This window comes from Botrytis byssoidea (genome assembly GCF_014898295.1).
Source record: "Botrytis byssoidea strain MUCL 94 chromosome Unknown BBYS_021, whole genome shotgun sequence".
Taxonomy (NCBI): domain Eukaryota; kingdom Fungi; phylum Ascomycota; class Leotiomycetes; order Helotiales; family Sclerotiniaceae; genus Botrytis; species Botrytis byssoidea.
The window spans coordinates 622,215-639,131 of NW_024065862.1; the positions used below are offsets into that span (position 1 = coordinate 622,215).

Below are 16,917 nucleotides of genomic sequence, written 5' to 3' on the forward strand. Positions count from 1 at the left end.
ACTTACAGGACATGCTTCGTGCATAAATTGCGCGCATATATATATATTGCATTATCTACAATTTATGTTTTCATATCAGATCAGACATATATGCAAACAACCATAGTACATACATAGTACATACACACCTGAATGCATAGATACGGTACATAGATCATTCCATGCGATTCGACTCGCATTCACGCAGAAGAAACATTCAAAACGAAGAGGCTTAAACCATATGTCGTAATCATCCAACTATACCGACTACGGGATGAACGATTCATTTTATCTGAGTAGCAACTGTATCATCCAAAGATTCACATTCATGCAGAAACCTAAAGGAGAATTGCATGTATCTATGAGATGATATGATATGATATGATATGATGAATCATGATCTTTCAATTAACCTTTTCTTCTCTACGCAAACTCAAAATGTAAATCAACTCACATTGTTAGTGTCCGTTTTGTTTGTTTAGGATGTTCGGTAGGTAGGTAGACACTGGTAAGTAGCTCAGCTCCTCAGTAGCTCGAGAGTAAGTAGGCTGTTTACACTACTGCGTAGGGAAAATTTATAGTGTGGGTTTCACCAACCATCATGAAAATTGAGTAGAGCAAGCCAACCGAATCCTTTGAAACGAAGATTAGTGCCCTTCAACTTCTCAATGCTTGCTTGGACCGGTTTTGCTCCGCCCATTAGGAAACCAGAATATGATGAGAATTATGGATCGGAATTCATCGATTCATCTATACATCTAATCAGCTTATACGGACGAGACCGATTGGGCATTTTTATACTTCTAGCTTCCCTCCCGAATGTGGAAAGCTTGTATTCTTTGAGTAATGATTCTATCACCCTCCGTGGTCATGATTCTTACAAAATACCCCTATTCTCCCATCTCATTGGAAGAGAGGATGGAACACGCAGAACTCTCTCGCAACCGCACATCGTGATTGGTTCTCTTTGCACAAACATGAGGGATCGGGATATTAACAACCCCTGAAGCGATAAATAACATAGCCTCTCAAAAACGAGAAATCCTCCAAGCTTTCGCGTTCCAAGGTTCCGATGACTTTCCAGGGTCAATTGCGGTGAGATCCTCTTCACGACCTGGGTTAGCTGTACCTGCATCACACCCATGTGCGTTGGAACCGCGCCGCCTGGGTGTAAAATGTGGCAAGCATAGCGAAAGAAAGAGAAAGAAAAGAAAAAAAAAAAGTCTTTTCTTGCCCGCAGCGTTATAATGGAGAATGGTACCATACCAGAGCGAGCAGAGTAGCCATACACGCCCCCTTCCCCATGGATCCATCCTTAACACATTTTCCCATTTTATTCTCCTTGGACCAAGTAGGTAGTATTCGATATTCAAACCCAGGAAATCCCCCCTCATCCATGTTCAATTCATAATTAATCCCACTTGTCCAGGGTTCCACTCATTATTTTTCTGTGCCCACCCTCCCCGTCCGTTTTGCCCATTTCCTTTTAATAATTCTCCTATAGCGAGAACCACCGCACCCTTCCTCAATCCTTTCTTTAAAAGATTCCTCCACCCTCCTTTTTCAACACAAGATCTTCCTTGATCACTACACAGTCATTACCAAGTCCCTTTTGCACAAAAGAGTTCCTTTCTCTATTTCCAACTCAACAGTCATTCTTTACCTTGAAAGCATACACCTTTTTGCGGAATCGACTTTCGCTCTTCAACACCAACGATTCATCACGACCACTTATACACAAGTTTATCAAAACAGAAAAACAATTTGGGTACATAGCCATTCTTCTTTGGATTTTTCAGACACACTTAGGATAGCATTGACTGCTTGGGAATATATCGCATCAGGAAGGAACATATCATTTACGAGGAATCTAGAATTTACATTTATCCTTCGATATCAATCACCATGCATTTCACAGCTGCTTCCTTGGCTGTTATGGCCGGAGTTGCCGCCGCTTCTCAACCAGGTCACTACTACCCAAAGCGTATTAACAACGGTACCATCTCTGCCACCGCTACTGACAACGGTCAAACCACTTTGACCGTTTTCGCTACCACCGTCCGAACCATCACCTCATGCGCTGCTTCTATCACCAACTGCCCAGCTCGTGCCACCTCAGCCGTTGAGGGAGCTTCCACCACCCCAGAAGTTATCGTCGTTACCGACACCGTTACCTTGGCCACCACTGTTTGCCCAGTCACCGAGGCCGAATCTGCTAGCGCCGTTATCACCAGCAAGCACTTGACATCTGCTCTTGCATCCCTCTCATCTGCCATCGCCAGTGCTGCAAGTGAAAGCTCTTTCTACGGTGCTACCACCACCGTTGCTACCCCAGCTGCTTCCAGCGGAGTTGTTGGTGCTTCAACCACGGCTTCATCCCCCGCATCATCCGCCACAGCCGATGCTTGCGCATCCCAATGTAATGCATCATACAACTCCTGCCGAAGCGCTCCAGATGCAAACAGATCCCTCTGTGCTTCCAACTATGCATCATGCCTCGGATACTCTCCATTTGACAGCACCGGATCACTTGTCACCCCAACTGCTTGCTCCTCGTCAGCAGCATCAACTGCTCTCGGTGTTGAGACTAGCCCAGCTGCCTCCGGTGTTGTTGCACCATCTGGAGCTGTTCCATCTGGAAGTGCCCCAGCTGGTTACGCTTCTTCCCCAGCTTCTTCCCTCGCTGTTTCCTCTCTCCCAGCCGCCGCTGTCTCCAGCGCTCTCGGTGTTGAGTCCAGCCCAGCTGCTTCCGGTGTTGCCGCACCAACCGGATCCTCCCCATCCTCCGTCGTTGTTCCTCTCGGAACTGGCGTCGTTTCCGCCGTCCAAACCGTCACTGCCAACGCTAGCCACACCTTGACTTACACTCTCGGCTCTGGTTCTTCCACCACCGTTGTCACCACCACCATCATTGAGACCTCCGCCTCTACCATCTACGCCACTGTTACACCAACTCAAACCGTTGCCGCTTCCTCTGGTGCCGGATCCCCAGCCGGTTCCGCCGCTGCTTCTTCCGAGGCTGGTGTCGTTTCCGCTGGTGAATCTACCACTTCCCAAACCACCACCATCTATGGTACCTCCACCTCCACCCACTACGTCACCGTTTCAGCTGTTTCCTCTGGATCTGCTGCTACTGGTCTCGCTGGTGTTACCGCTATTGCCTCAGGTGCTGGATCTGCTTCCCCATCCGCTTCCGCTGGTGCTTCCTCTGGTGAGACCACTGGATCTGGCTCTGGCTCTGGCGCTTCCGGTTCCGGATCATCTGGATCTGAGACCTGTGCTTGCGCCGAGGCTGCCACTGTCACCGTCACTGCTACCGTTGCCGCTCAAACCGTCACCGTTGTAAGTTTATAATCATTTACGCCTTTCAAAAGACTCATCATACTAATAATCATCTTTAGACTGCTGCTGCCGCTGGATCTGATGCTACTGGTGCTCTCTCCGGTATCCAAACCGCTGTTGTCTCCACTGACTCTGCCGCTGCTACCACTGATGCTTCCGTCGTTGTTAGCACTGCTACCGTTGTCCCAATCCCAGCCACCACCGCCGCTGTCACTTCCATCCCATTCTACGGTAACGGAACTGTTGTCACTTCCACCAAGAAGTCCAAGTGCGCATCTTCTGGTTTCTTGACCAGCAAGGCTAAGCCAACTGGTGCCAAGCCAACTGGTTACTAAATTCTTTCCACAAAAGGAGTGAATTTTGTATATCCTTGAACTCGATGTGATCAACTGCTTCTTGACAGCGAAGTAAGTGATTGTGTATGAGCAAAGATGTTGAGGTGGAGGTTTCCTTTGTTAAATGTACATTGTTTTTTTATTGCTAAATATTTATGAAGAGGATTTGAAGATGGAGCAGGATCAGACAGTTTAGAAGATTGGGGATTGATGTAAGGGATTGATATCAATGAAGACAAAACAAAAACCAAATACTTTCTTGTGCATTATCATTTTTAGAGTTTTATGTATGCGTTTTATTGTGTTTTTCTTGAACATTTTGCTTGCTTGTATGTTTTTAGTCATCAGGTTATGACTAACACTTCTATGGAGTTCTTGCATATGATGGCACGATGGGTTTGGAGGATAGTTTTTTCTTTCTTTGCATAAGCGTATCAATTTACAGATTCATGAACGTATTTCTTGTGTGGTATTGTGCAATCTTCTATTCCTCTCTTCTGATGTGCTGTGCAGAACGATGTAAACAATTGAGGAGGTGTGATGTTAAGTACACAAGGTCGCTTGTCAGCAAAGTGCTATGTTCTTGTAAATAGCTTAAAATCAATCAACGATGGTACCTAAGTTCCATGGACTTTTACACTAGACTCTATGATATGATGAAATGAATGAATAAACAACATATCTGTGATCGCAACATTTGAATTTGCCACACGGGTGCGAAGGATTTAGACGGCAGATTGAGGATGGTGGAGGGGTAGTATTGATTCCTCTCGTTCCTCTAGAGAACAATCATGCTACACTATGACTACTATCATGTGGTACGCGATGGATCTCAAGCATTTGGCTTGATTACTACATCTCCATCTCACTACGGAGTGTGAACTTGAATCCTAACGAAACTTGTGCTAACAATTCTCATTCTTACCTCATCTTCAACCTCTGATTCGTAATCATTCATTTAGCTACTCAGCTACCTCCCACTTTCGAAGGAGGGTAATCGAAGACAAGTGAAACAAACATATCACTTATTGCACTGGCATTCAATTTCACCGCAACGGGAAATCTATTCTGGGACACCTCATCCGAAATGAAATTTTTCTCTTCTCCAACGGAGAGTGCGAATGCAGCGTGAAGAAATTGGAATGGGAGAGATCGGAAATCATATACTGGATCTAGTATGTACCCTGGAAGATCATTTGTTTGATATCCATCTTGATTCTCGACGCTCGTCTGGCGTATGAGCGTGTGTTTTGTCTGTCTGATGAATTGTAGTGGGAAGGAATGAATGGGTCATGGAAGTAAATAAGTATGAGGGGACTTTTTCGACGAATGAGATAAGAGAAAGCGTACTCTGTATAAGCTTTGGAAGTTGGAACTCGGGGTATGGTATGTATGATGTTGAAATGCGGTGGGGATTTGTCTGTCTGGAAGGTAAGACATTCTGTCGCATGCATGGACTTTGGTATGTATGTATGTTTTGTGGGTGCGTATGATGTGGGTAGTGTTATGATGATTGATAAGGGTCTGAAGATTTGATTGAAGGATAATGCGTCTGATGGAATAGGTAGGAATGAGGGATGGATACAGACTCGAATATTCGATGATATTGTATATGATCATATAAACATTGAATATAGAATTTATTCTAGATGTTGATATGATTGATATCAATATTGATGTTGACAATATTCTTTCTTCTCTTCCCTTCCCTTCAAATGTTCCATGTGATTCTTTCTTTTCCCCATCCCCTCCCATGCCATCACTAAGCACCATCGCATAATGGTCGTTTTCAGCCAAGCCAAGGGCTAATAATAAAAGTAAATGTCTGGGACTGTTGCCATTATCATCACTCTCACTCTCACTCTCACTCTCACTCTCACTCTCACTCTCACTCTCACTCTCACTCTCACTCTCACTCTCACTCTCACTCTCTCTCACCCACCCTCACGGTACGAGTATCATGACTCGAAGAATACGAATTCAATCTTTACTCTTCACACCAGCCTCTTCAATTAACCTCTGATTTCTTCTTCATACCTACCACTAATACATACATAGTACATACATACTATTAGGAACTCATTCATTCATCCATTGTACAACTTCACTCAACTGTTTTATTTAACGGTGTCTGCCTAGGTACTGAGGTATTCTACCCAATCTTTTATCTTACATTGCATTGCATTACCGATACATTTACCTTATCCTCAATTCTTCTGGAAGGCGGATACGAAAGATTGCTGTACTCTTTACTCTTCACCCTCTCCCTCTACTCTCTACCCTTTCACATCTTTATTCTTGTATTTACTATCTTCGTGGGACGTTTGGATTCAAATCGAATGCACGGTTCATAATCCAATTCAATCCAATTCAATTCAATTCAATTCAATTCAATTCAATTCAATTCAATTCAACTCCGTACCAAGATTCACCTTACGAAACAGTCATCATTTTCAAATCAACCACATCATATTTACTGGTACATACCAAGCTATTCATCACCACCCAAGTAGCAACTACCACCATCTGCAACCTGCGAACACTTTCAACTTTCAATCCTCGACAAAAACCCACCGCCCCACCCAAAGTGCCCCAACCATACCTCTACATATACACAATGCGTCGTGCATCTCAAGATATGAGCGATCCCGACCGTAATATTATGGAATCAACCGGTATGCCAGAAGATCCCGTAGACCTCGATCTCATATCCGAGAGGGAAGATTCCCCTTCAAATCGAATTCATACACCACCACCACGCATCGCTGCAAGGTTCTATCGCCCCACCAACAATCGACGTAAATCTTCGGCTGCATCCTCGAGACGAAATTCCATTTCATCAGTTCATTCACATGGCTCGAGTCGTCATGCCGCGGGCCACGCCGGTATGCCGGGTCCGCAGAGCAATTACATCGCTCAACATCTACGTAGAGCGAGTATACTGGAAGATCGAAAGGCTAGATTGGCCGATAGAGCAGCACATGCGGAGAAAGTCAGATTGAGGGCGGCATTAGCCAAGGCAGCACCGAGAAGTACGACGAATACCGAGGAGAGAGCTTTAGCAGCGCAACAAGCGAGAGAGAAGAATCTGGCAGAGATTGTCGCGAGTTGTGCGGAGGAAGTTAAGAGGGCAAAGGGTATTGCGGAGACTATGAAAGAGAGAAGGGAATTAGAAGGGAAGAAGCTTAGAAAGGAGATGGAGGAAAAACTTGCCGAGGCTGAAAGGAGGCGAGAGGAAATCTTGAGTCGAAATAATAACAGCAAACAACGAGGAAGAAGTTTGAGTAATATGAGAAAGAGTTCGAGTCCAAGTCCAGTTGCGGAGATAAAGAAAGCACCACTTACCGAATCAGCGGCAGCAAAGATAATTCAAACTAGATGGAGAGTTCATAGACGTTGGAAGGCATTACATGATTTTGCAGAACTGGGACTCACAATTGATGGGGTTCGCGAGACTTCATTTGAGAAAGTGGTTGATTTGTTGGCTCAAGAGAAAGTTCTCCTTAGTACGGCACACATTCTGAGAATTTGTGGACTCAAAGAAGGAGAGAGCGGATCAGTCAATGAAATGACAGCAGTCCGAACCTTTCTCAGCGCTTTCCTAATCCTTGGTCACCCTACACAGGTTTTGAGTAGTAAAGGTGATAAAGGAGAACAGGAACAGGTAGGAGCGCAACCAATGAAGAGGGATGATTTGGCTAATCCACAGTTGCAGGACCTCGTTGCAAAAGCCCGAGATCTACTTATTTCTTTTGAAACTGTTTTGTCTAGATTGACAACTGCAAACAATTATACGCCTCCTCCAGCTCAGCTATCAACATTGTCGGAAGTTTATGCAACATTCTTCAATGCTTTTATCGCGTGGAAATCTAGAGATGCAAGTACGCTTATTGATATGATGGTTTTACAATTTGTAGAATTAGATTCGATATGGCAAACTGTGAAAGATAGTACGGAAGAATCTGTCACTGATTCATATCGTGATGGAATCAGAGACAATCAACTTAAATTGATGGTTAGGATCAAGAGACTTGCCGGACCAGTTCAGGGGAAACGATTGATTTCAAATGCTATCCGGGAAGCAAGAAAGGTTAAACAAACCAAACAACCTACTGGGGATTCAAAACCTCGTGCGGCGGAAACAAGATCAGCATCTCCTGTCATTGAAGATTTTAATGCTTCCGATAATGCCGTTGCATCTCATTTACAAACTCTCACACCACCTGCTACGCCTGTCAAACAACGTCGTGGACAAGTTACCGATGCAGATAATTTAAGATCAGTTAATTCAATACTTCCAGATAATCGAACTTTGGTTCATGAATTGGCCATTAATAAAGAATATCGTATCTCGATGGAAGATTGTCTTCAACAGCGAGGGGTCGTTAATCAACTTATCTTTGATTCCATGAGACAAGAAGTCGCAGCTGGGAATAGTGATCCTTGGGTTCTTGCAATGGCAGATAACATCAAGGGCAAACTTCAACGTCTCCTTACTCCTGGAAATTCAATGTACAAACTTATTGAAGATTCCCTCGATACGGATTTGGTAGCATCAGAACTCAAGAATGGCAGGTTTTCCTACGAAACTTTCTTTAATTTTATGGGCAATATTTTACCTCGATTATGTGCTCCTTTCCGAGATGACGAGGTCAAAGTTCTTGCTGAGACTACTCTCAAAGAAGGTGATTTCGTCGATCGTCTTCAAGCATTGATGCGCTTCATCGATCTAATGCAACTCGATTATGCCAATTTTATGCTTCAACAATCGGCTCCTGAACTGATCAAGCATGCTTCCACATATGAAACTAAACGTTTCTCGGAAGAAATGGAAGAGACCAATAACGATCTTACCATTACCACAAGAGCTTGGCGCGAAGCTCGTCAAAAGGTTCATACAGAAGCTGCTCGTCGAGATCGGGAGAATGTCGGGTTAGCGAGAAATAGACCTACGCCAGAGAAAACATACATTCAGATGTTGGTAGATATATGTACATCTGCGCCCGGAAGCCCAGTGCCAGAAACCTTAAAGCTGGATATGGCAAGGATTGAGACGGCAAGGAAAGATACTCTTCGAATCGTCACCACTTCAGCAATTCTTCTACAAGCCAAAAACATCCTTAAGCGAGATGTTCGAAGTCAATGGAAAACTGAAGCTTCAAGAGTTTATTCCGTGCTTGAAAATTCCAAGGAATCAGAACAAGCAGAACAAGGCATCACAGCCGCATTGGAAAGTAGTAGAAGTATGCCCATGGCTACCAAGAATCATATTCGCGAATTAGTCAAGAGAATCATGGTAGCAGCTTCGGCTCTAAGTTCTACTGAAGGTGAACTTCGTGAACCGGTCATGAAACTTTTGATGACTAGATTGAGAGGTTATCTTATTCATAGATTGGCAAAGGAAAGCCCACGGAATGATGGGAATGGCAATGAAGGAATTGCGGGGTTGGGCATGCCAGAGTTTGTGGCAAAGATTGGAGGGATTGTGGAGGTGCTTGGGAAGATGGGGAGAGTAGACAAGGATGCTCATGGACTCTGGTACGAGGTTGTTGAGACTGCAGCTGCGAGTGAGGTTGAAGTTTGACTTGGATTTTATCTTTGAGGAGTGGTGATTGGATTTTATGCGGTTCCCGGATTGGGGTTCTGTGTATACCTCCTTTCGGCGGGCGTCCTGGGGCTTGGGCTTCATTACCTTGCAGGAATGGATGGGGATTCGGAGTGGGGTTACTTTGATTTGAAATAAGTATGGGAGTTGGTGGCTTAAGGATTTATTTGTTTACCTGCTTGTATGATTTCTTGCCTTGCTTTGGGATGGTTGGGATATTATATCATGGATGGATGGACGGACGGACGGATATGAATTACGACCTTTGTTTATTACTTGGCCTCTTTGCTTTTTTGGAGGGGGTAATGGATGGGGGAACAGATAGAGGTTTGACACATACAGCGTGGTAGGCATTGGTGTGGTTTGTATTTCATATCGCGTACTCTGTCTACATATAGCATAGCAATGAGTGCAGTAGGGGTTTCGTCCTTGGTATACATGCATATATTTCATAAGTCGTCATGGAATGGAATAGTGATTGAATGGGCTGCAGCGGAGGACTGGGATCATTTCTACCCCTACCTTGATCAGTCGGATACTTGTTCATTTAATCAATTATCATTCAATCATTCAATCAATCAACCAGTTCCATACAGCCAGCCAGCCAACCAGCGTATCACATACAAACCATCTCTCTTCCAATGTATATATGCATGTGACTAAACCGTGAATTTCCATCATCCACCTACCCCACTGTCACATCATATTATATCACATAATCAATACTCACGAATCCCAATTCCCCCCTCCTTTTCCCCTCCTTTCTATATGTGTATATTAAATATGTAATATAATATAATACAATATAATCCACACACTAGCATCGAAACACGTTATTGCAATTGAGAAAAATGACCAAGTACCTAGGTAAATTTAGTTTTGTGGTGATGAGTAATGATTAATTATTGTTTCTGGCGCTTGAAATTGAGATTTGAGTAGGTGGATAGATAAATAGATAAATAGATAAATAGATAAATAGATAAATAGATAAATAGATAAATAGATAAATAGATAAATAGATAAATAGATAAATTAAATAGATAAATAGATAAATAGATAAATAGATAAATAGATAAATAGATAAATAGATAAATAGATAAATAGATAAATAGATAAATAAATAAATAGATAAATAGATAAATAGATAAATAGATAAATAAATAGAAAGATTAATCATAATATTATTTCCTCTTGCTTTTAATTTTCCTTTTTGTTTTCTCACCTCCAACTTTTTCCTTATTTTCATATTCATCTCATCTCATTGTTCGTTCGTCCGCTGGTTATTTCCCGCTAGTTGTTTCGTTATATGATGCATATACACACACATGCATATACATATAATAAGTATGTACGAGTATTTCTTGAACAGATTGATTGGTATTGTAAGAGTACAAGCGTGCATCTCGAAACCCCTTTTGGTCACATAAATAATAAATAAATACACACATAAATACATAAAAGTTCACTTCACCAATCCAAATCCCCTCCCATCTAACCTACTCCCTCATCCAAATCTCAACCCTGCACTTGGATCCCACGTCGTTTGTTTCGGCTGCGCTTGCGTCTGTGGCGGAGGTGCATTTTCCCCACCACCACTAGCAGCACCAGCACCGCCAAATTTAATTCCCAATTCCGGATTCCACGTTGCACCTGCACCCCCACCCATATTAACACTATTTGCAAAAGCGCCCGGCATACCTCCTACATTCCCTACTCCCCCAGGACCCGCACCCCCAACATTCACCGGCGTACTCTGCAAACTCGCTCTCTGTGGAACCGGTGCTTGGATCGGACTCATTTCTCTCCTGGGACTGGGTACTTCGCCGTCCTGCATCTGCACCGGGATAAGCGGCTGTGGCGGTGGTGGCGCATGATGTCCTCCTATGCTCACTCCCCCACCAACTCCTGGTTGAGGATGATGTAAACTAAGACTGCTCATCGGTTTCAACGGCATACTTAAATCCGCTTCCATTCTCCTTGCTTCCTCTCTTCTATCCTGTACAAAAGCCTTACAGCCATCTCTAAATCTCCCTACTATCTTCGCCAAATCATTGTAAAACTTCCTTCCGCCATCTACATTATTGACTATTTCTTTGTACTTATAGTATGCCATTTCAAGTTTCTGCAAGGCCTGTTCTCTCTCTCTGGTGCTTGTATCTCCGGCTCTAGCTTTAATGAATGATCCATTTGCTATTTCCAATTGTTGAAGGAGCTTTTCCTGTTCTTCCGATTCGGTTTTAAGAGAAGTGAGATCTGCATCGTAGGTATGGGAGAGGCGTCTTTCAAAGAAATCTTCAAAATGAGCTGGAACAACAGGTGTTGAAGGATATTCTCGTTCCAAACGAGCAGTTTCGGCTAGGATGCTATGATTTATATCATCCTTCTTTGCTTTCTCTCTTACAGCTTCAATTTTCCTCCTCCTTCTACTCTCCAATCTTGAAATTTCGTTCAGGGAATTCCTAAGTTTGGAAACTTCCCCTTCAAGGTTTGGTGGTATGTTAACTCGTCGGGAGCTAGGGACAAAATTTCCAATATCCCGATCTGAACTGGTAAGAATCTGAAGAATAGATTCATACTCGCGAAATTTGACGAAAACAACTTGATCACTGTTCGCCGCGCTTTTAAAATACCCTTCGATTTCATCCACTTGAGTATATAATTTCGGGGATGCAGACCGAGAGTCTAAACGATCCCATCGATCACTTCCGAATTTTCTTAGTAGTCGATCGTTTTCAGATGCTTCTGATTGTAATAGCTCTTTAGCTTCGAAAAATATAGCTTCATCTGATGCCTTGAGCTTTGCAGCATCGGAAAATGATCTATTGATACGACCAATTGCATCTGCTTGACGAAGCTCTTCCGCATGGGAAAGTAAAGTAGGAGGAAGGCCCAAAGGTTTCTCAAGGGCTTGTAGAGATCCAGGGAGATTGAGGGAACGAAGGGTATCATGGATGCGGGTTGTTAAAATCTCAAGTTCATCGATGATATTGTTATTAACAATTCGATCGCGGCGTTCTTCGTAGATACTGGCTGCTACATGAACAGCAAAAGGCACAAGTTTGGAGAACAGTGGCGGTCCAAATTCTTTGTGATCTCCAAGAAAAGTCATGGGTTCAGAAACTTCTTTTGGGATAATAGGGTTGGCCATACTTGCTCGTTCAAGGCGTTTCAGTTCGTTCTTAGGTGGTACAGGATCTACAAAGTCAGCTGGTATCCGAATAAATATATATTCGTTCGATTTATTGGGTTGTATATGGGGGCAAGCCCCCAAACCCCCATAGCTCGCTCTGCTCGGAACTTTTCTATATTGAAATTTGAAGATAGCAATATGGAGGGTTTCTCCGTGCTTCCCTGAGCCGTCATAATTCACTGCGCTCTTATAAAGAACAATGGGAATGCATAGAAGGTGCGCTGCACCCTCCATTCCCGCTGCGTTTTCTACCCACCAGCAAGCTTTCAAATCCTCATAGCACATTGCGCTCAAAATCTGACGCGCCTCCGCAACTAGTCTGCCTCCACGGCAGTGGCCCCCGGAGGGCTAGCGGAGCGTCACCCAATCAACGAACTTAGGAGAAACAAAACTTACCAAGATAAATTAAATCATTGTCCTTCTCAGCCCTTTTCAAACACTCCGTCACCATATTCTTCAACAACTGTAACTCATTTGCCACAGCTTTATTGACATATTTTATTTCCTTGATTCCTTCATTGGCGCAAACGATACTATCTGTCAACCTCGCTACCTCCTCTCCGTATTTTCTCTTCTCCAAACAATCACACGCCATGCGATATTGTGCCGCCGCCGCAAAATGATGATGTTTAACCGATGAATGATGTAGCCATTCCGAACTTATAGCATTACTCTTCATACCCCAATCCGAAGCTTGTGAATATAAATCTGACACTTTTGCAGCTAACTTTGCCACTAGAGCATCTTTGGTCCCGTTTCCTCGTGCTCTGGCCCAAAAACATTCTTGGGCTTGTGCTAACATGAGACTTTGAAGACACTCCAGTGTATCATTATCCATATCTTCTGGAGGGGAGGTGCGCAATTCAGGTATTATTTCCTCCTTTAAATGTTTGAGTACTCCCGCCGCAAGAGAAAAGTTGTTACAAGCAATTTTCAATCCATCCGCCGTTGCTCTGTTGGCAGACATGGCGAGCTGGGAATAGAGAGCCGCGAGGTTGAACATTACATTTGCGAGTTCGAATTTGAGGTTATTTTCCACAACGAGTCGGTCGATGTTGTATCCTAGAGCGGGGTACCATGAAAACTCTACTCCGATCTGTTCAGATGAGTAAGTATATATCTGCGAAACGTCGAGGGCTGGCATACATCTATAGGGAATTTACCCCCCAGCCAGGATAGTTGACCCGCATATGCTGATATCTTTCTTATTCCAGTGGTATGAGGTTCCCTGACATGAATAGCGTCTTTTCGTAAAGCATCAATAACCTCAAGGTCCTGCTTGAACATATCCGGATGTTGGTCATATTTGGTGGATATGTATTGCTTGATAGCATCTGATAATTGTAGGTTGGTAGCCTTTCGAAATGGCAGAAAGAGGATATTGCTGATGGTTGATGAATTAGCTTGCGATTTTGCTGAAGGTATGATACTAGACGAAAACTCCTACCTACCTAGCCATGATGAAATTCGATCGACTTATGGTTGTCTATGATTTGAGGGGAAAAGCTTCTGGACATCGACTTCTCCAATGTAAATAATGCGGGCGCATTTTGATACAGGGTATGGTAGATTGCGCTGGGATCGATAAGGCAGGAATTGAGGCCACAAGGCATAAGTATTTAATATAATGAGAGCTCGAGGGCAGCTTCACAAGCAACAATGATTTCTAGTAGTGGGTGAAGAAATTTGTGAAATCATGAGTACCAAGTACCTAGTTAGGTATTGTTTACTCATAAAGATTGGTAGCGATGTTGACAATTCAGTCAATTATCCAAATCCGAATAAAAATGAAAATCAAAATCAACCCACCATTGTGACCTACAGTCTAATAAATTTTCAAAGATTTGGATATCGATCTATTCTCCGTGAGAGGTCTCAGAATATGTGCCACCAAAGTGAGACTTCCGTACCGTTGATGCTGTACTTCTAGAATGTACAGAATCGTGCATGATGACCCAGGCAGGCAAATAACTACCTACCCAGTCACAGATTCGATCGAGAACAACTTGGATGGGATAGGAAACGAAGAATATTACATCTAATTTTGAATATGATTGAATATGATTGAATATGATTGAATATGATTGAACACTGATAAACCACTCACTCACTCACTCACTCACTCACTCTTGCTCTCATCTCGGTATTCTTATCATTCCGACTTTCCATACCCCTTTTGTCTGTATACCGAGTCCAGATGACAACGATTTCAACCCCCTATCCCTCGTTCAAGCCATTTCCGAAGCCATCTTTGAGATCTCAAGGGTTTCAACTCCACATATTCAGTAGAAACTCCAGAGAGAAATTACTTTATCAATGTGTGACAAACAGCCATAGTAGTACCGTACCAGATTATGAGAGAATGGGATGGCAGATACAATACGTTACATCGTCGGAGGTACTGTGTCTCTGTGTGTACTCGAGTATACTCCTCGAATGGCCATTCATCCCAAAGATCATCCGAGACAGAAACAACGACTTTACATTGAAACTTGGTTCGGCCCGTTGCTTTCTGAACAATCAGTGTACACCGTCGATGAATGAAATATAAAAATAAACTCAAAAAGCAATGCCGAATGTCGATCTTTTCTCTTACCTGTGACCATCGGTGTGTTTCGCGAGGTTGGTTGGAGTTCAAACAGGTTATGATGCTCAGGTTGTTAGAAAACCCTCCTGAGAACGTATTACTCTTGGTCATGGAGTTGACGATTGACGTGATGGTACTTGAATATTACTTGATTGAATGAAGCACTGATTGAAATGATTTGCCCCTATGTGATGATCGTTGCGGGTACTCGAGAGATACCTGGCAGGAGTGATTTGGATTTTTGGATTTGGAAGAGATAGAGATAGAGAAAATGGACAGAAAATGATGATATTTTGAGAGCTTTCTTTTCTGTACGCCAGACATCCTGGGAGTTTACGAGTAATAAATAATAATACGTACTATAGATACAATGCATATTGATCAAACCTCACTCACTTCCAGGTCAACTTCACTTCCAACAATCGTCAATTTTCATGTTGAGACGAAAAACCCTTTATCTGTATCACGAACGTCATCACTGATTCACCCTCGAGATATTTATCATCTTTACACTGAAACCAATGTTCATCTCGATTCTCCAGACTTCACTTCAGTATCGTATCTTCTTCATGTTGATTGATCAATCAATCAATCAATCAATCAATATTCGCCTCCAATCTATAAATAAACAATTAGTACCATACTCCCCTCTACCGTCTTGTGTTCCAGCCGGTGTTGTTCCAGCCGGTGTTGTTCCATAGTCCAATAGGCCAACAGTCCAGACTCCATAGAATCAATTTTGGTATGCAGCCACGACCAGCCATGCAACCACGACCAGCCAGATCTCGAATAATAAGAATGATCAATTTCCATCCCCACTTGTCCGCGCACTCCCCGCCCGCACATGTCTTACCTTTTGGCTGATTTATCCGGCACTAATCGTACTCCCTGGCACGCCGCCTGGGTAAGTTTGTTATGTAGTATGGAGCGCTGTGGTCTCATGGCCAAGAAGAAATTCATACCCCCTGAGGGTCGTACGCAATCTACAAAGGACCAACGTCAATATCACATTCACGGGGCACCATCTCTACGCAGTATCGAATCAAATCTCATACCGAGATGACTAATGGACGGAAATACACTTCCCTTTTAAGAATTCACTATCCATCTAAAATTTGAATTGGAGATATCGCAAGAGGATAATTTGGAATGGTTGGATGGTATTGGCTGAACTTGGATGGGTTTATAAAAACTGATAGAGTGAATGAAAGTCTTTGAAGAGGGGAAGGTAAATATCTAGTATTCTAGATGGATGGGTAGATATTTCCTAGTTGAGTCCTTTCTCTCTCTCTCTCTCTCTCTCCCGCTACAAGAGTCAAGAGTCAAGAGTCAAGACTCAAGACTCAAGACTCAAGACTCAAGTTTCAAGTTTCAAAACTCACGGGCAAGACTCCAGAGCTCAAGACAGTCTCAATTCAGTGAATATCATTATAATTCATCGTAGTTCATTCCCAAGATTTATTCAATTGATACTACTATGTATTAACTAGGTAGTATTATTAGTATTTCCAGTATTACCAGTACCACTTATTATTACATATAACATACAATTTCTACTACTGTACAAGGTTCATCGCTCCGTATTAATGTTTAGGGTAACTGCATATCAAAATATCAATCTTATCTTAGCTCGACTTTCCTTCTTTTTCTGGTTTGATCGATTTGGATTTGGATTGGATTGGATTGGATTTGGCTTTTTAATTTCTTAGATCTGCCCTACAACTTAACCTTCTTCTGTATCTTTCTTCTTTCTCTCCTACATCAAAAATAATCTCTCACTCACTCGTTCCTGAACTTCCGTCTTCTCTTTTTTCTTTGAAAAAGAAGGACAACTACTGTCGTTACATACACCTCTTTCTTCGACACCTCATCTTCGTCG

General features: G+C 42.9%; 3 protein-coding genes across 3 annotated transcripts; 2 read left to right on the forward strand and 1 right to left on the reverse strand.

Moving 5' to 3' along the window:
• The first annotated feature begins 1,366 nt into the window (after positions 1 to 1,366).
• Positions 1,367 to 4,549, forward strand: EAE97_009366 (uncharacterized protein). The gene is made up of 3 exons (XM_038879881.1): positions 1,367 to 1,747; positions 1,854 to 3,321; positions 3,381 to 4,549. Exons 2-3 carry the CDS (start codon positions 1,885 to 1,887, stop codon positions 3,654 to 3,656), a joined length of 1,713 nt encoding a protein of 570 aa, XP_038729437.1. The 5' UTR covers positions 1,367 to 1,747; positions 1,854 to 1,884; the 3' UTR covers positions 3,657 to 4,549.
• Positions 4,550 to 6,273: 1,724 nt separating this feature from the next.
• Positions 6,274 to 9,240, forward strand: EAE97_009367 (uncharacterized protein; the record flags this gene model as incomplete). Its single annotated transcript, XM_038879882.1, has 1 exon — positions 6,274 to 9,240. The coding sequence occupies one exon, from the start codon at positions 6,274 to 6,276 to the stop codon at positions 9,238 to 9,240; it is 2,967 nt and encodes a 988-aa protein (XP_038729438.1).
• A 1,525-nt stretch (positions 9,241 to 10,765) lies between these two features.
• On the reverse strand, positions 10,766 to 13,910 carry EAE97_009368 (uncharacterized protein; the record flags this gene model as incomplete). Its single annotated transcript, XM_038879883.1, has 4 exons — positions 10,766 to 12,456; positions 12,848 to 13,547; positions 13,598 to 13,835; positions 13,903 to 13,910. 4 exons carry the CDS (start codon positions 13,908 to 13,910, stop codon positions 10,766 to 10,768), a joined length of 2,637 nt encoding a protein of 878 aa, XP_038729439.1.
• Positions 13,911 to 16,917: the final 3,007 nt, after the last annotated feature.